This window comes from Bufo bufo, chromosome 1 (assembly GCF_905171765.1).
Source record: "Bufo bufo chromosome 1, aBufBuf1.1, whole genome shotgun sequence".
Taxonomy (NCBI): domain Eukaryota; kingdom Metazoa; phylum Chordata; class Amphibia; order Anura; family Bufonidae; genus Bufo; species Bufo bufo.
This window is the reverse complement of record NC_053389.1, coordinates 476319228-476343658: the sequence shown is the minus strand read 5'-3', so window position 1 is coordinate 476343658 and position 24431 is coordinate 476319228. Positions and strand designations below refer to the sequence as shown.

Genomic DNA, 24431 nt, shown 5'->3' with positions numbered 1-24431 from the left:
GTTTCAACTTACAATTGCCCAGGAAAGACCATTGTAAGTTGAAAATATTGTATCCTGAGGCCAATGTATTTTGAGGGACCACTGTATTGGACAACCCTTGTTCATATGCATTAGTATGGTTATGGACAACATTGTAGATGTTCATATGCATTAGTATGGTTATGGACAACATTGTAGAAGCTGTCCCACACTTGGGACCCTCTCTATGTGCCAGGACAGAGATTTGCTCTGCAGAAGCCACTCCAGTTCTAAAGGTTTCTAGCTATCCTAGTATTAAATGGAAGGGCATTCATTTGGCTTTCACAAAATCCTGTATTAGGCTGAGTTCACACGAGCGTGTCCGGATTAGGTCCGGATGCGTCCCGGTGTATTGCGGCAAACCCGCGCGAGTAGGTACGCAATTGCAGTCAGTTTTGACTGCGATTGCGTTCCGATGTTCAGTTTTTATCGCGTGGGTGCAATGCGTTTTGCACGTGCGTGATAAAAAACTGAATGTGGTACCCAGACCCGAACTTCTTCACAGAATTTCAGGTTTGGGTTAGTTGTAGTGTAGATTGTATTATTTCCCCTTATAACATGGTTATAAGGGAAAATAATAGTATTCTGAATACAGAATGCATAGTACAATAGGGCTTGAGGGGTTAAAAAAATAATAATAATAATTTAACTCACCTTAATCCACTTGTTCATGCAGCCGGCATCTCTTCTGTCTTCTTTTGTGAGGAATAGGAGCTTTGATGACGTCACTGCGTTCATCACATGGTGATGGATCATGTGATGAACGTAGTGACGTCATCAAAGGTCCTATTCTTCACAGAACAAGACAGAAGAGATGTCGGCTGCGCGAACAGGTGGATTAAGGCGAGTTAAAATATATATATATTTTTTTTAACCCCTCCAGCCCTATTGTACTATGCATTCTGTATTCAGAATGCTATTATTTTCCCTTATAACCATGTTATAAGGGAAAATAATAATGATCGGGTCCCCACCCCGATCGTCACCTAGCAACCGTGCGCGAAAATCGCACCGCATCCGCACTTGCTTGCGGATGCTTGCGATTTTCACGCAACCCCATTCATTTCTATGGGGCTTACGTTGCGTCATAAACGCACAATATAGAGCATGCTGCAATTTTCACGCAACGCATAAGTGATGCATGAAAATCACCGCTCATGTGCACAGCCCCATAGAAATGAATGGGTCCGGATTCAATGCGGGTGCAATGTGTTCACCTCCCGCATTGCACCCGCGCGGAAATCTCGCCCGTGTGAACTCAGCCTTAGCCTGGTTGACCACAGCTAACTCCTGCAAAATCGGCACTATGCAGGGTAATCAGAGGCAGAACACAGGGCAACCAACTGATTGCTGCGGCAGCTACATATTAAAATACATGTCAATATGAACAGTCTCAACTGCCTCTTCAATATGACTGCAGTACTACCCAAAAAAGACTCATTCCAAATGCTTGTGCCAGTTTACCGGACATTAGGCCTGGTTTATTCATTGTGTCTTACAGGGCTGTGGAGTCGAGGAGTTGGAGTCGGAGGCAATTTTGGGTACCTGGAGTCGGAGTTCGCAAAAAATTAACCGACTCAGACTCCTACTAGATTTACCGTATATACTCGAGTATAAGACGAGTTTTTTGGCACATATTTTTGTGCTCAAAAAGCCCCCTCGTCTTATACTCGAGTCTAGGTCTGTCTTAGCTCCGGTAATAGCAGGCAGTGCAGGGGGCGGCGCTCACTCACTGACGTCACGCGCCTGCGCCGCCTAGTGGGAGCAGGCGCCCCCCGCACCCCGCACTGCCTGCTATTACCGGAGCTAAGACAAAGTACCGGTAAGATATCCAAATAATCAGAGTAAAGAGCTCAGCAATGAGCAATGATACTGATTAGTTTATAAATATACTGCTGTGAGCGTCGGGGAGGGGGATCTGTGGATGGCACTGTAGGGGGATCTGTGGATGGCAGTGCCATCCACAGATCCCCCCTAAACAGTGCCATCCACAGATCCCCCTCCCCTAAACAGTGCCATGATGGCACTGTTTAGGGGAGGGGGATCTGTGGATGGCACTGTTTAGGGGGGATCTGTGGATGGCACTGTTTAGGGGGAATCTGTGGATTGCACTGTTTAGGGGGAATCTTGCAGATGTGTGTATATAATGTAGAGTGTGTGTATTATATACACATACACTCTGCATTATAGCTGCATTTACCACCCTAGTCTTATACTCAAGTCAATAATTTTTCCCATTTTTTGGGGGTAAAATTAGGGGCCTCGGCTTATATTCGGGTCGGCTTATACTCGAGTATATACGGTAAATTGGAATAAAAATTTTTAAGAAAGCAAGTTTAAATGTCCCAATTCACAAAAAGTTATAATTACCATATTTTTTGCCCTATAAGACGCACCTAGGTTTTTGAGGAGGAAAATAAGAAAAAAAATATTTTGAACCAAAAGGTGTGCTTTTGGTGGGTTTTGAACTAATGGTGGTCTGTGGATGACACTATTATGGGGGCAGCTGTGGATGGCACTGTTATGGGGGCATCTGTGGTTGGCACTGTTATGGGGCATCTCTGGTTGGCACTGTTATGGGGGCATCTGTGGATGGCACTGTTATGGGGGATCATTGTGGGGGCATCTGTGGATTGCACTGTTATGGGGGCATCTGTGGATGACACATATATAGCATCTTATCTTATGTGTCATCCACAGATCCCCCCATAACAGTGTCCCTGTGTAGTGAATGGGGGCCGGCATCTGTTTCTATAATGGCAGCGGGGCCCGATGCCTGCTTCATTCATAAAGTGGGCGGAGCAGGCGCGTGACGTAGTGAGCTATGCTATGAGCGCCAACCTGGCCTCCTGACTGCCAAGAAGTTGTTAGTAAGTAGTACTAGATTTAAGATGATTGGAATACTTTAACAATACCCACAAGTTAGATATGATTACCGTATACTACAGTGAGCCGGGCCCAGTGTAGTAGAATACAGTGACTGCACCGGGCCCCGCTGCCATTACAGAAACAGATGCCGGCGCCCAGCCCCTCCTCCCTCTCAGCCTATTCACCAGACGGTCGCAGCATTCACCCCATAAGATGCACTGTTATTTTTCCCCCACTTTTGCAAAAAATACGGTACTTCTCTACTGTAAGAATAAAGGCCAATGCATGCAGTGCGTCATGTTACCGCAAAACGAACACGTTAAGTGACCATGAAGAAGCATGCTTTTCATATGCTTCACTATATGGCACGCAACGCACAGTTAAGAAGCGGCAATACTTATACTTTCCATTGTGTTGTGTTCCGCTGTTACAGGGAACGCAAAGCCCATGGTTAACCTAGCCTCTCACTGATAACTGATTAAGTAAATGTTTTTTGCAGGACTAGACACTTGTATAAGTGAAGGGAATGGATGGTCAATAGCTCAAGACTGAAGCTGTAAACCATTTGAAAAACTGCTGTCATTCAGCTAAGGCTATAAAACCTTGTAAACTCAGATTGTTAGCTTAAACTTTAAACATGACTATGGGATTCTACTAGGGAAATCATGTTTTACAATAAATGCCCCTTCCTGGATCCTCCCACTGCCCTATCTTCAGCAGAAGATCAGCACACAAAGGAGAAGGCAGCAGCTTCCAAGCCAGTAGTTCTGTGGTAATTACGTGTATGTTGCCTTTCTTTCCTTCAAGGAATGTATAAAATACATTTGCATATTAAATACAGAGGAGTTGGAGTCGGAAGTACCAAAAACGGAGGAGTCGGAGTCGGACCATTTATCTACCGACTCCACAGCCCTGACTTATTGGCATACCTGCCGCTGCAGTCATGGGAACCATGTTAATTACTTTTCACCAATTGCTGTTTTTCCACTTGCAATATAATTTTTTTTTATTTTTAATAATGGTGTAATAATACAATTCTTGCCGTGTCTTGCCCTGGAGGAAGGAACAAGTCAGAGTGCCATCGTCTTATAAGCTGAGTCCAAAAGAATGCAAGATCTAAACTGGTCTTAGATCTCAAAGGAGTGAAAAGGGCTTGCGTGCCTCAGCAAAGAAAGTCTCTAGAAATCAGAAAGTAACCTAATTTATTTCATACAATCCGCATTCCTTAAAGGGTTATTCCCTTGTGGACATTTCTGGCGTATTCACAGGAAATAGTGCCTATTGTTACTTGAATTCATCTTTCCATATATAGATACCTGCACTTTTTCCTATTTTTCTTTTTTACCTTCCACCTCTTTTTTTCACTGTAGATGCACTTGTCATTGCAGTATATATTTAGCTTCATTCTTCGCCAGTTAAAAATATTACGGTCTCCCCCCTATTAAAAGCTGTGACATGCATTGTGGATCAGCTCAGAAGCTGCCGTCTGGGTTCACCTACTCCTAATGACTGTATTTGTTCAAATCCTATACTTTATTATAATGAAAACTTCCCCTTAGTAATACTGAATGTTTCAGTCTTTCTGGGGTCATATTTGCACATATGTCTGTATCTATAGGGAATCCTTTCACTAGGTCACTGGACCTTTTGGTTATGGAACATATTCCTGATCATTTCTTTTTTGTTTTTCTGATGTCATTTAGTCTGTTAAATAGCTTATATTACTAATATCGGTGTTTTCATTATCTAGATACTGCTGATAATGGTCCGGAAGGACTTGATAAAGTGAATTTTCAACTTTTACTAATGGTTTTAGTCCAGTTTCACACTCCAGGAAACATGCTGTGTATGAAGGATGCATTTCCTGGATCGAACACTTCTCCTCTGACCAGAACAAGTAGCATCATACTGACTTAGGATGCTGTCAGTTCCTGCCTAATCATGGGTCATGGCATTGAGTACAGTACATTAGACCAAGTCCCAGGATCATAAATTATTATGTTGTTGTGAGTTCAAGTAGCAATGTTTGGTCCGGTAAATGCAGCCATAAGACAGAGTGTGTTTCCCAACTGAATATGCTCGTGTGAAACTGGCCGTAAAGGGGTTGTGCAGGCAGTATATAGGATAGGTCATCAATATCTGATCGGCACCCTGCCGATCAGTTGCTTGAAGAGGAGGCAGCGTTCCTCAAGTGAATGGAGCGAGTACTTGTAATTACACTCACTTCCAAGATGAAGTAGCACTCGTCATGAGGGTTCTGGGGGGTCAGACCCACACCGATCAGATATTAATGACCTATCCTGAGGAGAGGTCATCAATATAAACTGCCTGCACAACCCCTTTAAGCAAACAGTCTTTAGGAATGCCATGGATTTCTTTGGATTTGATTTACTGAGGGTTTAACTGGTCCTCCACAAGCACCCTACCTAACTTGTGTTAGACCTCAGGCACACGGCCATTGCTTGGCCGTTCTGTGCATTGGGCACCTCAATTTGAGGTCCCCAATGCACGGGCACTATCCATGTGGCTGCCGCAGATGGATCCAGACCTATTCAACTTGAATGGCAACGGCCGTGTGCATGAGACCTTAGTCATATCCAATATCGGTGTTCCTTTTTGTTTGGAATGCCTAACCACTGGGTCAAGGAAAATACAAAATAATAGAACACTTTATGCCTGCCACACAAAAAAGATACCTAAAACATTTGAGCCAGACTTGTAAGCAAACTACTGCCAATGGTGACTTGTTACCATGAACATACTCCTTGAAGCGGGCAGGGGCCTATCTTGGGTGGGCCCAAGGTATTTACTTCTGTCCTTGTGCCTGTACTCTAGTATTTCCTAATTCCTGAAACGTAAGCAGTAAAAAAGAGATTTCACAAGCCCAGTTATTTAGCAGATCACTTTGATTCGTGTCACATTATATATGCTTTATGTTCTATTATTCACACACAATTTAAGATGAATGAAGCTGCCTCAATTACATGCCATTTAGCTCGATGTGCTCACACTGCTTTGCCAGACAAAACTATTACACTTCGGTGTACAGATGTCAAAATAAATGCAGCAATTCATTTAGTGGTGCGCTCTTGGCTTCCTTGTCACTTTTTCCGTTTGTAGGAAATGCTTGCAGTTCTTCTCTTTCATTTCCGACCAATTTAAGGTTTGATTTTGTTTGTTCACAGATGAAGGTCCTTATACAAAGTCTGCTTCCCAGACGAAAGCGCCAGATGGTTCATTGGCTGTTAGAAGACAGAGCATCACGGGTAGGTAGACACCTATGACAGTATAACGTCATCTCATGGACAATGTGGACCGGTTTTTTGAAGACCAGTGCAGACAAAATGCGGAGTACGGATCACTGGGTTTTACATTTCTAAACTGTGACTAAGATATCTGAAATGTGGTTGCTACGGGCAAATCCTTGACTTTTTGTCCTCTCTAGTTTTTTACTGATGGAGCCTGATCTACTGGAAATAAGACTTACAGATGGACTTGACTTAGAGGTGGGGGGGGGGGGGGGGTGATCATGGCTGTTGGTGTGAAGTTTTTTTTAAAATGCATTTACGGTTTCTTCAGCAAGACACACTTAGTAAAATAGCTGTTCTGGGTTTAAATCTGTCTGCTCTAATGAGTGTGAAAAAGCAGAGGAAGATTAAAGCGGCAGCGCGTGATAGACTCTGCCTCTAATTGACTGCGCTGCTGCTGAGAGATGGCCTCTAAAGATTTGCCGTAAAATGTTGTGGCTGGAATCTAGTCTTAAAAATGTTTTGCCGTGCTAGATGTAAACTTCCACCCAGCTGGTATTCCTTGCCGTCAGCCTGTCAGTGTGTTGCTTGCGACAAGCGAATGATGTCAAACAGTACTGTACATTCTCTGAATGAATGCTGCAGAATCCCTATTTCCTGACATGCACCCTGCTGGTAAGCAACCATATCTCGGTAGGCAGCGACAGCACCATTTAGGATGAACAGTCTCTATTATAATAATTCCATTACTTATTAGAGTGAAATGCTCCAATCTATGTAAATATATATTTTTGTCATATCTTCATAGTCACAGCTGGTTGGTAGTGGGTGGCATCATAGCCTACAGTCTCTATATCAGGCGCTATACAGGAACGGAGGAGATGCTTACATTTCTAGAATGAAGCATGGAAGACAACCACCTTGGAGGAGCTCAGCTAAGCTTTGTCCCAATAACAGCCAGCAGAATTATGAGTGCAGCTCTTGGCAATAATACATGTTGTCATTCATGGTCACTCGTCTTGTATTGGAGATATGCATACTAGACCTTTATAGTGTAGGATTACCACCATGTATGCATTAGAAATTACGTTAAAGGGGTTAGCCACTTCCTACATACTTGTGACTCATATGTAGGTAAGATGACTATATAACTTTTACTAATCTAGACTTTGTTTATATTTTGTGCCATTTCATAACCCATGCCCCCTTGTTAGGCAGATATTCAGTGTTATACACACAGAGGTCCTGTCCATAAGATGGCTGCTGATGGAGGATGATGGGACCAGACACCACTCGGTCTCCGTATTCAAACACACTGAACCCGTATCAGACTCCCAACAGTGCAGGTGCAGTGTATGGGAATGGAGGAGGCATCACATGGAGGTGATCTGCCTGGTCACATGACTCTCCATCAGCAGCCATTTTATGGACAAGATCTCTGTGTGGACAGTGCAAACAAGGGGGGCATTGCTTATGAAATATAGAAAATGGCACAGAATTTCTACAAAGGCTATATTATTAAATACCATATAGACATCTTGCAAAGACATTGGTCAACAGTAACCGCAAAGTGGCCAACCCCTTTAAAAGGAACTTGTGATCTATGTTTCTTGCCAATTAAAACTAGATAGTGATGCATTTTCTTCTTTTTTTCCGAATCAGTTTTTATTTTCAGATTTTTATATTGTTTTCTGTATATGATTATGGGGCTGCCATTGTCTGAGCTATTGTTAGCAACATTTGGAGAGCAACACGTGCCATAGACACAATAGACCTGAAATGTTCATGGACTTCTATGGAAGAGTTTTCTAGACATGCACTACTCTGTGATTTGTACAGAGGTCATTGTGCATGGAGGGGGGAATAAATAAGCTGTGACCATCACCTATAGTGAATGGTGGATCCTGTGTTATCTATATATAGGTGTTATCTGTCATTGTAAACCAGTCTGTGACGATAACAAGATGACTGCTGAAGCGCGGTCTGTAAAAGCAAGTCTCCGCATCTTAAAGGGCTTTTAATATTGATGACCTATCCTCAGGATAGGTTATCAATATCAGATTGGCGGGGGTGCGGTGCTCACTGTCTACATAGCAGTGGCAAGAAGGAAGAGAGACAATGCATGCCTTCTCTTCATACAGCTGACCCCCCCCCCCCCCCCATCCCCTATCTGATAATAATGATCTATCCTGAGGACAGGTCATCAATATCAGAAGCCTGGAAAACCGCTTTAATAGGCCTGGTTAACAGTGCAGGATTTTTTGTTTACCTAAATGGAAAATGGAAAAAAAGAACAATCACATATTCTAAAAAAAAACATAAAAACTTTACAGAACAGGTCATTTTCTGGTGACACATTCCTTATAAGGGTCCATTCACACATCCGTGTGTGTTTAGCAGATCCGCGGATCCGCAAAACATGGACAGCGGCAATGTGCGTTTCGCATTTTGCGGACCGCACATTGCCGACACTAAGAGAATATTCCTATTTTTGTCCGCTATTGCGCTATTGTTCTATTTTTTTCAGGATCGGAATTGCGGAATGGAATTGCGGATGTGTGAATGGAGCCTAATAGTAGTCTCCTACAGATAGATCAATATCTAGGTCTCCTAGGTCTTCCTTCTTGATGTCATGTTTCACCCGTTACAGAGCATATAAAAATGATCCTTCTACTTTCCTTCTCTACACAAGCACATTGCCTATGGTGTAACATGCCACTCATCCCTCACATCCTCACTCTACCTACTGCCGTCTCCAATAAAAATCATAGGAGACCTTTCAAAATTCTTAGTGGCCTACTGATAACCAGACTAACACTCCTCCAATCCACCCCATCTGTCAGACCCTCCACTGACTGCCTGTTAATAAAAATCCATTTCACAATCCTCACTTTAATCTTCAAAGACTTATTCAATTCTATGCCGTCCTACATTTCTAATTTACAGATATCTCCCTATACGCAGCCTCCACTCAGCCAACGAGAACCTCTTCTTTACTCCTCTAATCACAGATCATTTTAATCAGTGGGCAAATGGGCAGAGATCCTATCTAATGCAATTTGCCTGTACCGCACTGTAATTGTTACAATGTGTTACTGCAGTATTCTGCTATAAAAAGTGTGATGTAAGTTGATTTACAACTACTGCCAATACTACTAATAATAAAAACTTTGGTTATGGATTGTCCTCACTTTGTAAGCTGAAGCAATCTTCTACCTTCACTGACAGAAGATCTACGAGAGCCTGTGTCCATGGGAGAGTGGTTTCAGTTGGTCAGTTTGGTGGAGAATCTGCATTCCCATTGTGGCCCTGCACTATTTTATAATACTCCAACTAGTAAAGGGAACAGTTTAAAAAATAGAAGTATATTCGAGAAGCGCTGTTAATGAGATTCTGAGTTATAAAGCTTGCCTTAGAATAGACATAGGACTGAGAACAAAATCTCTATACTGAGAACAAAATCAACAAAAATGTTATGTAGGTGGCTTCACCGTAAGCTGTTCTGTGTTTTGAAACAAGACTTTCCCTTTTGTAGAGATTGGTAATGATTGTTCAATAATTTTGTCAGTTGCTCCTTAGGAACTGGCTGGGGACTGTACTACAGTGTGTTGGAGCAACTGCCAAAATATTGCTGGGAAAGTTGCCTTTCTTCAAGAAGCAGGAATTGGTGAAATGAGCGGTTGTCCGGTAAATACTCTGGAATACTACTCAGAAACATGCGGTGGCCACTTGCTAAATCATATTGCAGAGTTATACTTATGGAGTAGACAAACATTTCCAAATACGCCATGGCAATGGAAATCGGCATTGAGCGACTGAACAGTAACTAATGAAATTGAAGTCTTGTGGTCTTAAGGTGGTTATATTTATGTAGTCTGAAGTAACATTTCTAATAAGGGTTTTAATGCTTAAAGGAGTCATCTGCTTAAATTGATCACAAAGTGTCCCCTGTTGGGTCCCCAAAGATCAGCTGTAAACTGAGGAGACACCTGGCTGAGAGTGTTCAGCTTCCCATCATAGAACCACTACAGAGGAAATTAAGCATTACACCGTGAGGAAACATATTAAATGGGTTTTCCATTCCTTTTATATTGATGGCCTATCCTCATGATAGACCATTAATATCTAATTAGCAGGGGACTGACACCTCAGAACCCCACCGATCAGCTGTTCTGCCATAGCCCCAGTGAATAGGATCAGCACCTCAGTAACCAGTTCCGTCCACTACACACAGTGGACCGAGGTGTAGTTCCAGCACCGAGTGCCAGAGCTGCTGCGGAACAGCTGATCAGCAGAGGTGCAGGGTGTCAGTCCCCTGTTAATCAGAAATTGATGGCCTATCGTAAAGATAGAGTCATCAATATAAATGGAACTGAGAACCCCTTTAATGGGTTGTCTGTGTAATGCAGGATAGGATATTTCCTCCAGAGCCAAAGACACTCTTTGTAGCTGATGTCCACCGTGGTCAAGACATGGGAATCCTGGACTAATCCAGAACAAATACATTTTTTGCCCTTCTTATACAGTATTTGAAAACTAGACAACCCCTTTAAAGGGAACCTGTCACCTGTACTATGTAGCCCTCACTGAGTGCAGCATAGTGTGGTGACAGAACCTTTGATTGCAGCAGTCTCTTACTCCTGTGCTGGCAGTCAGTATTTTTACTAAACATGCCGAACCCCGCAGCTTGCGCCAGCGGTGCTAGGAAGATGAGTCCAGACAATAACTGGTAGGTTTCTTTCATATGCACAACAGAAAAGAAACCTGTCAGTCATCATCCGGAGACTGAGGAGGGTGGGGACAGTGAGTCTCATCAGACTCATCTTCCTCGCAGTGCTGGCACGTGCTGTGGGGTTCCACATGTCAGTACTATAAAATACTGACTGCCATCTCAGAAGTGACAGACCACTGGAATCAGTGAGGACAGCACAGTACAGGTTACAGATTGCCATTAATATCAAACAAGATTACAAACTTTGCATATTTTATTACAGTGGTTCTTGCACCCAGTGTCCGCCTATTGCATAGTGACATAGTTAATATATAAATCACTGAGGGCAACTTCCTAAAACTTAACCTTTAATCTACGGTACATACAATTAAAATACAAAAGATAAATGTGGTCCAAACTGGACCATGATAACTATAGTACAAAAAGCTGTCAAATACAATGGACGGTTAGCAAAAAATGAGGACAATAAAATACATCTGGGACAGAGAATCAAGATATAATATGTCTGTCCCTGTTCATACCCTTACAAATACTGCTCAGCCCAGAGATGCACTCTGTCCACCTACCTGGGCTAACCTGTCCTAATACCTACCTATCACTTTCATCAGGGGACCAACGGTATCAGTATGGTAATAGGATGCCATATATAGAGATAAATAAATCATAAATTACCAAGCCTCTGAGATAGAGCACTTTTAACAGTGTATAACCGCTAAAATATACTTGATATGAATCCAATACAGATTAAATGGTATAGTATCACTGTATTAAGAAAGATAACAACATAGCTGATTCAGGTAGATATAGGAATAAATGCAGTCCTCTCGCAGATGCAGGATGCATAGCTGGGGGGCTCCAGGGGGCCAAGAAAATCAGCTCCCTGACAGTTAATATGGTTGAAAAAAGACATACCGGTAAGTCCCATCAAGTTCAACCAAGGGATAATTAGGATGTGAATTTTAGAAAAGGGAAGTGAGACCCAGACTTCTACACCTTTTCATAAGCATTTATGTTATTTACTTTTAAGAAATCATCTAAGCCCTTTTTAAAACTAACCACTCTTCCTGCTGTGAACACGTCCTGAGCAAGTCTATTCCACAGATTTACAGTTATTACAGTAAAGAAGTTTTGACGCTTCTGGAGACTGAACTTTTTCTTCTCCAGATGGAGGTAGTGCCCCATTGTCTTTTGAGGGGATTTTAGATGGACAGCTTTTCAACATATTTTTTGTACAGCCCATTCACTGTACTTTTCAGACTAGAAGACTCACCGGACTATAAGAAGCACCTAGGATTTAGAGGAGGAAAATAAAAATATATATATATTTTTCATCAGACACCTAAGCTCAATCAGACCTCAGATCACACCCTCCAGCCCAATCAGCCGCAGATCAGACCCTCAACCTTCATCAGCCTCAGATCAGACCCCTATCACACACCCCCAGCCTCCATCAGCTGCAGATCAGACCCGCATGAGCCTCAGATCATACCCCCATGAACTTCAGATCAGACCCCCATAAGCCTCAGATCAGAAAAAAAGCTTTCCTTGCTTGCTCCGGACGTGGCTGCCACCCTGCAAATCCAGAACTCACCGCACTGCTTCTTCCAGCCCACGCTGCATTGTGACCTGACATTGTACAGCATCAGATCATAGTGCGTGCCTTTGTGCACTACATCCTGATGCTGTACAGTCAGAGCGGGTCTTGGAAGAAGACCAGGGAGAGTGAGTACAGCTGGCATAGCACTTCCCTCACCGCTTCCTGCACCTCCTGCATGCTAATGACTACTTCCATAATAGAAGCAGTCATTAGCATTTGGACTATAAGACACCCTGCTATTTTTCCTCCATGTTTTGCAAAAAATACAGTATATGTTTGTATAGGTTAATCGCATACCCCCTTAGATGTCTCTTCAAAAGATTAAATTAATTTTTTTCCTAATAACTAAGACCAGTGCCCTTATAAGTTTAGTTGCTCTCCTTTGTACTTTTTCCAGCTCCAGGACATACTTTCTATAGACTAAACTGTATATTTCAGATCAGGCTGCACCAAAGCTTTGTAAAGTGGTAGTATTACGTCCCTGTCTTGCATGTCCATTCCTTGTTTAATACATGACAATATCCTGCTAGCCTTAGAAGCAGCTGATTGACATTGTATGCTGTTATTTTATCTGATCTACAAATTCTTCTCTACACATGACTCTCTCAGTGTTAAATACTCTAAGATATATGATGCATGTAGATTATTACTAACCAGATGAATAACCATACATTTATCCACAATGAACCTCATTTGCCAATTAGATGCCCAAACACTCAGCTTGTAGTTTTTGGACATCTTCTACTACATAGCTTAGTGTCATCTGCAAAAATAGAAACAGTGCTATTAATCCCACAATCGATATCATTAATAAATAAATTAAATAATAGGGGACCCACCACTGAACCTTGGGGTACACCACTTATAACTGGGGAGCATTCAGAATAGGAATCATTGACCACAACTCTCTGGACACGGTCCTTCAGTCAGTTTTCAATCCAATTATAAACTATACTTTATAAGCCTACAGACCTTATTTTACCTATTAAACGTCTATGAGGGACAGTATCAAATGTTTTTGCAAAATCCAAGAACACTACATCCACAGCCACCCCCTGCCCAGGCTTCTACTGACCTCCTCGTAAAAACAAATCAGGTTAGTCTGATAACTTCTGTCCTTGGTAAACCAATGCTGGTTCTCACTTATGATATTATTAACAGGTACATACTTTTGTATATAGTCCCTTAAAAGGGGTTTCCAGGATAAGCCATCAGTATCTGATCGGTAACACCAGGGACCCCCGCCAATCAGCTGTTTGAGTAAGCATTGGCGCTCCTGTGATCGCCGTGACCTTCTCCGTACTTAAATTGTATTGTGGCTGTGCTTGGTATCGTGCTCAGCCCCATTCACTTCAATGGGGCTGAGCGCAATACCAAGCAAAGCCGCCAATAGATGGGGCTTTGCTTGGTAAGCTGTGAGAAGGCCGCGGCGCTCACAGGAGTGCCGATGCTTTCTCAAACAACTGATCTGCGGTAGTCCCAAGTGTCAGATCGTCACCGATCAGATACTGATGACCTATCCTGAGGATAGGTCATCAGTATCAAAATCCCGGAAAACCCCCATAAGAGTCCTTCAAATATTTTTCCCATAACAGACATTAAGCTTACTGGTCTATAATTACCTGGGGAGGACCTAGATCCCTTTTTGAATATGTGCACCACATTTGCCTTGCGCCAGTTGGTTGGCATTGTACCCGTTCCTAGAGAACTTCTGAAAATTATGAACAGGGGCACAGCAATAACTTAACTGAGTTCTTTAATAATTCTTGGGTGTAATCCATTTAGACCTGAAGCCATGGTCACATTTACCTTATTTAACTTAGCTTGGACCATATCTACAGTTAAACAATTGAGTATATTACTGGATGTACTAACAGCCCTGGCACCACCGATATCAGCTCCTTTCTCTTTTTTGTATATACAGAGCTAAAGAAAAAAAAATAATTAGTAACTCTGCCCTTTCCTTATCTTAAGAGACCATCCCCCATTACCATTATTTGGGGGACCTACCTGCTCTGACCTTGTTTTTTTCCATCTATATATTTAAAACATTTTTGAGGGTTTGTTTTGCTAAATTTGGCAACCTGACATTTATTTTGTATTTTTGCAGTTTTTATCTCTTTTTTACAGATTTTATTAAGCTTTAAAATGTCAAAGGCTGACCCCCTCAGATTTGTATTTTTGTCATTTTTTTTTCCTTTTTACAGTAGCTGTAAGCCATGTGGGGTTTAATTTGAGCTATTTATACTTGTTTCCTATAAGAATACATTTTGCAGTGTAATTACTCAATGTGAATGTAAAGCTCTCCCATTTATCCTCAGTATTATTATGTGACAGTAGTTGCTCCCAGTCTATGCCCTGAAATGCTGCCCTCAACCCAGGGAAATTAGCCTTTTTAAAATTCTGTGTTTTTGCCCTCCCAGCGAGAGTTTACTTTTTATAGTCTAGGGGGAATATAATTATGTTGTGATCACTATTATCTAGTGTTTCACGAACAGTAACATTTTCTACACGCTCTGCATTGTTAGAAATTACCAGATACAGCTAAACATCGCCCTGAGAGTGATCTTCGACAAACTGGCCCATAAAGTGTTCCTGCAGCAAGTTGAGGAATTTTCTCCCCTTTGCAGTTGAGGCAGAACCATGACCCCAGTCAATACCTGGGAAATTAAAATCTCCCGTTATGACCACTGTACCAGCCTTTGCAGCCCACTCTATTTGCAGCCCACTCTATTTGGTTATACAGCTGAACTTCTATCTCCTCTGTGATGTTAGGAGGTCTATAGATTACACCAAGTATTATTTTTTCAGTTTTTATTTCCCTTTGTAATTCCACCCATAAGGTTTCAACATCCTCACCCACAATTGCCTCCTTCACACTCGCCATTATATCACTCCTTATATACAGGCACACGTCACCTCCTTTTCTATTGGCCCTATTCTATTACTAAGACGTATACCCACTAGCATGAGACTAAATGCTCTCATTATTTCTAGTAGGCTTTTATAAAAGACTGTCATATCTGCAGCATTATGGGATGTTATTTTAGAAGGAACCTGGTCACTTAACACACAGCAAGAAAAAGCAAGAGTGGGTTTACACTGGCTTTTAAATAGAACAGAAAAGCAGAATTAGGGTACTTTCACACTTGCGGCAGAAGATTCCGGCAGGCAGTTCCGTCGCCGGATCTGGCAATCTGGACACAAACGGATGCATTTGCGGATCCGTCTCACAAATGTATTGCAATACCGGATCCATCTTTCCGGTTGTCATCCGGAAAAACTGATCCGTTTTTTTTTTTTTTTTTCCACAGATTTAATGGTCTGCTCATGCGCGGACGGAAAGAACAGATCTGTTTTGCTGGAATTCTTGGGGCCAGATCTGGCATTAATGCATTTCAATGGAAATTAATGCCGGATCCGTCATTCCGGCAAGTGTTCAGGATTTTTGGCCGGAGAGAAAACTGCAGCATGCTGCGGTATTTTCTCCGGCCAAAAAGCGTAAGAAGGACTGAACTGATGCATACTGAACAGAATGCTCTCCATTCAGAATGCATTAGGATAAAACTGATCAGTTTTTTTCCAGTATTGAGCCCCTAGGACGAAACTCAATACCGGAAAACTAAAACTCTAGTGTGAGGAATATGGATTATTATTTAATGTCAGCCATGTTCCCACACCACCCATCTGCTGTCAGATAGCAGAGGTAGTAAACTCCACAGGGGGGCCCTGCTTCAAAGCCCTGCCAAATAGCAGAAAACTTCTGGCAGGCCACCTTTATTTACAATCTCTAGCCTTCATTCAGCCAGCCAGGAACCCAGCTAATTGAACAGGAAAAACATCTCTGCAGGGGTCTAGGCTATTCCCCAGTTCAATCAAATTTTTTAGACATCATGGAACCAGCGATTTATAAGGAATTATGAATCACCCGGCCATCAGGCATAAACCGGATACATATTTGTGTCCCTGTGGCCACGATGAACAGGCCCGTGGTCATAGTTTGGTGGTGGGATGCCAGGGAGGGCAGATATACATATCTCCCCACAAAAAACAAATAACTGTACAATGGTTGGACTACTGGTAGCCGGAACCCAGGCGGATCCATTGGTCCCAGAACCACCTTCCTGCGACATTCTGGTCTGGAGCCATGACCACTAATTGGTTTTGTGGCTCATTTGCTGCCAGCCCCAGAAGAAGGGGAGTGGCTACAGGTTAAAAGGCTTGTGCCAGCAAGCAGGCAGGTCTTTTCACTGAAGGGAGGTCACATCGTGCCATGTGTTTAGAGGGACCTGCAACCTGCTGACATCACTGCTTCCCATGTGACCACAGCTAAGAACTCATCACAACCCAAAGGACTCATATACCTGGTAAACTGACCTTTTTGTTCTGCTCAACCCTGTTTGTACCACGCCATCTGTATTTACCACTCAGACCACTGTATATATTTCCTGTGTATATTGTGTTATGTCTAGTGAGCCCTTAAGGCAATTAAATATATAATTTAATCTTGTGCTGTTCTGGTATCTCAATCACAAATCCCCACATCCGTGTTTCGGCATAGTTATACGCTACTGCGGGTTGATTTCTCACCCTATATAATCCTGTTAGCAGGCCGGGCTTATATCAAACGAGAAGCTGGTGGCAGTCTTCCCGGGCTGAGGAAGTGTTGTTTCACTGGGGCAGTGAAAAGGCACCCTCAGCTTGTTGCCTCTCTGTGCCCGTGTGGACAGGAGAAGTCTGTGAACACTGTACCAAGCTGGCTTTACGTATTTGACGTCCAACGTCAGTCGGGGTACGGTATTCGTCACAGCTAGTGTGAAAGTACCCTTACAGATGCTGTAGTTCAAATATAAAAGGGGTTGTTGAAGTTATATTTATTGATGACTTATCCTCAGGATAGGTCATCAATATCAGATCGGCTGGGGTCTGACACCCGACACCCCCGCCGATCAGCTGTTTGAAGAGAAGGCGCGCACCGTGCCAGCGCTGCCTCCTCTTCATTGTTTACCTTCTAGCCGTTGCATCTGCAGAGGTGAGCAGGTGTAATTACACCTAACTGTCCCATTCATTTCAATGGTACGGATCGTTACCATATAGGAGCGATCCGTACCATTGAAATGAATGGGACAGTTAGGTGTAATTACACCTGCTCACCTCTGCAGATGCAACGGCTAGAAGGTAAACAGTGAAGAGGAGGATAGGTCATCAATAAATATAACTTCGACAACCCCGTTAACATTGAGCTAAGTCCAGAACACAAGATCCTAAAACAGCTCTTGCTGCAGCTTTCTGTATTTATTTATCTAGCTAAGATCTCCAGAAGGCAAACGTGAAGATTTTTATGTGGAACCGCAACCCAGTGACAAGGAGTATTCCATTTTGTGTAAAAGGAAGTTATACAGTTTTTAATATATTTTCTATATCAATTCACCATTATTTTCAAAATCTCCACTTGCTGTCATTCAACAGAAATGTTCATTATTTACTCCCAGAGGTTTGTCTGGAAAACAAACAATGCTCACCTGTTCAATCCCCTGCCACTCCAGTTCTGCCATACTGATGGCCACCGTGTGTCTTTGCTTACTTCCCTAAAGCCATGATGTGCTACACATGTACATGACTGCTGCAGCCAGTCACTGGCCTCAGCAGACACATGGGTGTATGTGATGTCATCAATGCAGGACAAGTAAGCAGTGACCAGCAGAGACCACTGGAGCTCTAGGGAACTGAACAGCTGACTATTGTTTATCACCTTTCCCACTCTTTGCCATTAAATGGCATTTGTAAGACTGATCAGGATCCTGATCCGTCTTACAAATGCATTGAAGTGCCGGAACCGTCTTTCCGGTGTCATCCGGAAAAACGGATCCGGCACTCATTTTTTTTCACTTTTTTTTCGGTCTACGCATGCGCAGACCTGAAGAACTGATCCGCCACTCCGGTATTTTGAATGCCGGATCTGGCACTAATACATTCCTATGGGAAAAAATGCCGGAGCCGGCATTCAGGCAAGTGTTCAGTTTTTTTGGCCGGAGATAAAACCGTAGCATGCTGCGGTTTTATCTCTGTCCTGATCAGTCAAAAAGACTGAACTGAAGAATTCCATTGCATGGGGATAAAACTGAATGCATGGGGATAAAATTGATCAATTATTTTCCGGTATAGAGCCCCTAGGATGGAACTCTATGCTGGAAAATAAAAACGCAAGTGTGAAAGTACCCTTAATTATTACTTTATATTATATATATATATATATATATATATATATATATATATACAGTAAATATATGTTCCCAAATACCTTTCATTAGATATAATGGCTCGTTTAGTCTAGGGAGCAATTGTTAGGAGAAATAAAATGGCCGCCATCCTATTAGTGCACATAAAACCTGTCCTAATCACACAACAGCACAAGTTACTTTAGGACAATGAGCTAAAGAGCTCCCCATCCTCCTCTCTACTTGTCAGGGATTATGATCTGAATACATCTGATAAGATCTTCTACTGAATCTCTATAGGAATGGAGTTCATGAGGAGACATGAAGTACAGAGACAACAGACAGGGCAGACTGTGGTAATGTGGGGCTTTGGTAATGGAGACTGCATACAAGTGTTGCTGCTCATTATCTACACCCCCACCCTCCTCTTTGTACTTCATGTCTCCTCATGAACGCCATTCCTACAGACATTCAGTTGAAGATAAACTGTATCCAGGATTCCTGACAAGCAGAGCAGAGAGGAGGATGAGGCAGCTCCTTGGCTCAGTGTTGTGAAGTAACTTGTCCTGCTGTGTGATTAGGACAGGCTCTATGTGTACTAATAGGACTGCAGCCATTTTATTTCTCCTAATGATTGATCCCCATACAAAATAAGCCATTATAACTAATGAAAGGTATTTGGGAATATATTTATAATAAAGTAATATTTAAGGATTTTAAAGTGACCCTCCGGTTCAAGAAAAAAAAATTGTATTGACTGAGGAAAGAACAGCACACTTATCTGGTGCCATCCTTTCGATCCTTTCAGCTACAGATCTACCAATTCCCAGGCTTCTTTTCTGCCATTTAAGATGAGCACAACATTTCTCAAACTACCTGATGCTGTTGGTAGACCAAGGCTCTTCCTGCTTCCTTCAGATTGGTGACCACTGCTCACATGAACAGTGCTGGCAAATTCAAGAACAGGGCTGGATAAGCAGGAAATATCTTTTGTACTGGATGCACAGTTTGCAACAGTTAGTCTAAGAGGCACTGCAGCCATCTTTGATGGCAGAAGAGGAGTCTGGAACTGACAGATCTGCAGCAGAAGAAAATGGAATGGAGGTCACCATAAAAGTGTTCTGTTCCATCCCTAGTTAATGTGATTTCTTTTTGGCTTGAATCAGAGGGTCGCTTCAATGACCTAGCAGTTTTTTTTTTTCCATTTTCATCCTCGCATTCTGAGAGCCATAACATTTTTATTTTTCTGTTGATGTAGCTAAGGGCTCTTTCACACTTGCGTTGTCCGGATCCGTCCTGTATTCCATTTGCCGGAGGTGCCCGCCGGATCCGTAACAACGCAAGTGAACTGAAAGCATTTGCAGACGGATCCGTCTTCAAAATGCGTTCAGTGTTACTATGGCACCCAGGACGCTATTAAAGTCCTGTTTGCCATGGTAAAGTGTAGTGGGGAGCGGAGGAGCAGTATACTTACAGTCCGTGCGGCTCCCGGGGCGCTCCAGAATGACTTCAGAGCGCCCCATGCGCATGGATGACGTGATCCATGTGATCACGTCATCCATGCGCATGGGGCGCTCTGACGTCACTCTGAAGCGCCCCGGGAGCCGCACGGACGGTAAGTATACTGCTCCCCCGCTCCCCACTACACTTTACCATGGCAAACAGGACTTTGGTTACCATGGCTTCCAGGACACTATTCAGAAAAAGCTAAACGTCGGATAATGTTTGTGATGTTTTCATTGAGTTGATCCAGGGTATATGGATTGTTAGCGGACTCTTTCTGTTTTAAATTTCCCCACAGATAAAAATCGCTTGTGGACAAGTCTGAGGAACGTGGTGGCCATAACCCCTTGCTCACAGTTCGCACCTCCTTAAATAGTTCATGAACCCGTGCCAGTGAGTTCTGTGGGGTGCGGCATGTCGCCCCATCTTGTTGGAAAAAGCAGGACGTTTTTCCTTCTAGTTTTAGTTGGTTGTAAAACTGTACAAAGATGTCCAGGTAAATTACGGTATTCTCGGTTGATTTGAAGAAAATTGGGCCCACTATTCATGTTCATGCGCACCAAATGCCAATTTTCTGGTCATGAAATGGTGTTTCGTGAGTCAAATGGGGATCTTCTGCGGACTAGTAACTCGTATTCTGGGGATTTCCGTGACCTGATAAATGAAACCAAGCCTGGTCCGTCATGAAGTACAGCAATGGGTCCAAATGTCTGTGAGCAATCATAGTCCGCAACCAAGTCCAGTAATTTACACTTAGCTTTGACTCTTTCAGTTCCTGCACACACAATATTCGGTATGGTTTGAAGTTCAGAGATTTCGGCGCTCGCCAACACGTCGTTTGTGATACACCAACTTGCTGAGACAGTCTTCAGCCGTCCTGATTGATGGAGGCCTCGGTTTCTTCAACGTTTGGTTTTGTTCCTGGGTACTTGTCGGGAAAGGTCTCTTGCATTTCCTTAATCAATCTGTTTCACATATAGCCTTCCACAATCACTATTCGCTGTTCCAGGGAGAACACCATTTTTCTGACACAATAGGCCACTCTCATCAAACTGAATAATAAATCAGTCTTAGTTGCCCGTAGAAACCACAGGGCTCTGAAAAACTGAAAGCTGAGCTATGGTTACTATGGACAACTAAGACAGATTTACTAGTAGGGAGTTTAATTTGGAGAACTGACACGAAGGACTCTTAGCGGAGCAGGCAGATGCAGGAGCCGCTCCACTCACCTAATCCCGGCATAGCACATGGGTACAGAGCACCCATGTGCTATGCCAGGAGTTGGTAATCCTCCGGGGGGCAGGAGCAGCAAAATGTGCTCCTGCCCATACTCCCTGCTTATGCGGCCCCATTCATAAAGTGTGTACAGCCTGTCAGTTTTAAGCACACAGGGAATGGTGTGCTTTAGGTAGGGAAAATTGTAATAAAATACAAAATCCATTAATAAAGTAGAAAAACTTTTATTAGGGCTAATTAAAAATTTACTCAAAGAATTAGTTACTCTTTAAGGAACCTTTAGGCCTCAGCTTTACCAATCAATGTTTTATTTTTTGTATGGCAACCTGATGTCTCTGCTACTATATATTGATCTATACCAATGATGGTGATTTGTTCACTTTATGTCACTTTGCTGGTGTTGTATTGTGCTGTGTTGTGTTGAAAATGCAATATGACATTAAAAATATTTATAAAAAAAGTTACTCTAAACAATAATTTTGTTGCCTCTGCCAGATTGTGTTCATATAAAAGTCTAATTTCTCCTCATAAACTAATACTTCTGATATTTCAGATGTTTCTTTTCTGTTTTCAGTTTTTAAATATTTATTCTCCTGTCAGCAGTTCTGCCAGATTTCTCCATATTGTTGGAAGCATACCTTCAATAGAAGCACATAGAACATTGCTTCCTGTCATTAAATCTAATTTAGACCAAGGAATCACATTTGAAATGTAATAAGTAGAATGAAGGAATCTTCGGATTGCAGATTCTTCTCTTTTATCATTATTATTTATTTTGTTTTTGACATAGGTGGCTTTGAAAACCATTTTGGAATCTTTAAAGCATTGTAATGTTGCTACTTATGAACTAGTATTTTCTGTTATTCTTAAAATAAGTAAATATTTGTGGGCATTAGATCTGTGGGCACCAGTCTTTGCGACTTTAAAGGGGGTGCCCAAGAAAAATATTCAGCAGTTTTCGAACTAGGACCTGGATCTGAATACTTTTGTAATAGCGTGAAATTAAAAATGTAGTAAAGCCACTGGGTTATTCAGTAAATTCTATCTGTATAGCGCCACCTGGTGTTTATTCTCTTTTTTATTCCACCTCGCGGAAGTGGACGCACATGCTCAGTGTCTCCAGAGCTATGATATGGAGAGTGTCACGGTCTCTCCCGTGACCGGGGTCAGAAGATCTAAGAGACTGGCTGCACGTGATGTGATCTGACAGCCTGTTTGGTTTCACTTGTTTCTGTGTTGTTGCTGGTTTTGACCACACCTCTTGTCTCAGGTGTAGCTTAAGTGGTCATTCCAACTCCTCTATTTAGTCTGGTCTCATCCATCATGCTATGCGATTGATATCTCCTTTCTGGTTGTGAAAGTGCTGGTGTTTGGTTCTCCTCTGAGTTCCTGCTTGTCCGCGTACTTCGGAGTTAAGTGTCGTTTCCCTATTTCTTGTTTGTTGTATTCCCCTATCTTTTGGTATTAGGCCTGAGGGAGTCTCCTGTTCCTTCAGCTGGGAAGGAACAGGTCATCTTTTGTCCTGACACTATTTCCATGGCCCTTTAGGGTCAGATAGGGCTCTAGGTTCCTGCATATGAACATTCCTACCATCGAGGTCTGTTCATACTGATAGTAGTCAGGGCTCGGTTTAGGGATTCATTAGGTGGTGACTTTTCCCTTCCCTAGTTTCCAGGCCTAGTACCCTTTCCCTTGCCTCTTGTGTTCAGTGTGAAGTTTACTACCCACACCGCGCCGTGACAGAGAGAGGACACATCCCCTTGATCTAAATCTAGTAGAGCAATTGGAGCAATGAATGGGAAGATCTCTGAATCCATGTAAGGTACAGGATGGTTCTTGTTTTGTTAGAAAGGCATTTTCGTGTACTATATTATGTCTGATTTTTTTTTTTTTTACACTAATCATGGGATAACCCCTTTAAATATGTGCCAGGTTTTTTTCTATTTAATGGCAATATTCCATCCATCTTGTAAGAGTGAGTTTTTAACGGCAGTGTAGCATACTGAATTTGTTGCCCCAAGAGATTGCAATCAGCAATCAAGCATGTGCATAGAAGTGTGGAATGTGACCTATTTTACTATCCTATTCCCAGAAATGGCTCATACACTGACTACTGTACATATGGCCTTCCATATTACAGAATTTCTGATTCTAGAAAAATAACATATTGAATTCTAAGGGTTTACTTACTGAATATTTTTCAAAACATTCCCCATTAATGTCTTTATACAGTATGTGGGTAACTGGGAAACCCTGCCAGTAAATTCGGACAAAATTTTGTGCTTGATAACATAGGGAAAAGGTTGACTAGTTTCACTGTGTAGTTATGAAAATGTAATTTGCTGTGGGAATTATGGAGAAGATAAACATTGTAAGGCCAACCACAAAAAAGTCAGGTTTATTCCTTACATTTTTGGTATTTTCAGCAAATCTACCCTTCATAATTTTAAAGTGGTGTTACATAATGGCTGTCTTCTCCCCATTATTACCAGCTTCTAATTTATAATGTAATCACTTACTTTCTTAGCACTACAAATTCTTTCTAAACATGAGTGTCATTTATCTAGCTTTGATATTTCACATTTGTGTGTACATTTCACTACAATTATATATTTTTATATTATTGTTGCTTAACTTTTTAGGTAATTGAAGTGCTTTCTAATTTCTAGGTATGCCCATGGTAGCAGAGGGACGGTTAGGTTTTCTGGAACCTAGGGCAAAGATTATTCACTCCACACAACTCTAGGAGGAGTGCCTGGTGGCAGTCAGGTCAGGATATTGTCTTCATTGGACATTGGTCATTCTCATTATTTTGCGAGTGAAGTGACCAGGGGCCGATTTGCCATACACCTTACAGGGAAATTTCCCAGTGGGCCGATGCCCAGGGGGCCGCCTATGCCCTCCTCATGGCCATCCAGTGGAAGTTTTTGAGGGTGTATTTTGTGCTGCTGGCAGTATTTTGGGAAGAACTGTGGTATTTGGCTCTGTTGGGGTGGTATAATGTGCCACAA

The 24431-nt window shown here is 42.3% G+C and overlaps 1 protein-coding gene across 12 annotated transcripts in view; it reads left to right on the top strand.

Moving 5' to 3' along the window:
* The window catches only part of GRIP1 (glutamate receptor interacting protein 1), a 534361-nt gene that overhangs the window by 367011 nt on the left and 142919 nt on the right, over positions 1-24431 (top strand). For all 12 annotated transcript variants that reach the window (XM_040409512.1, XM_040409451.1, XM_040409503.1 and 9 more), the window contains exon 2: positions 6072-6152. In XM_040409512.1, coding sequence (XP_040265446.1) covers positions 6072-6152 — 81 coding nt within the window. The remainder of the gene's footprint in view (positions 1-6071; positions 6153-24431) is intronic.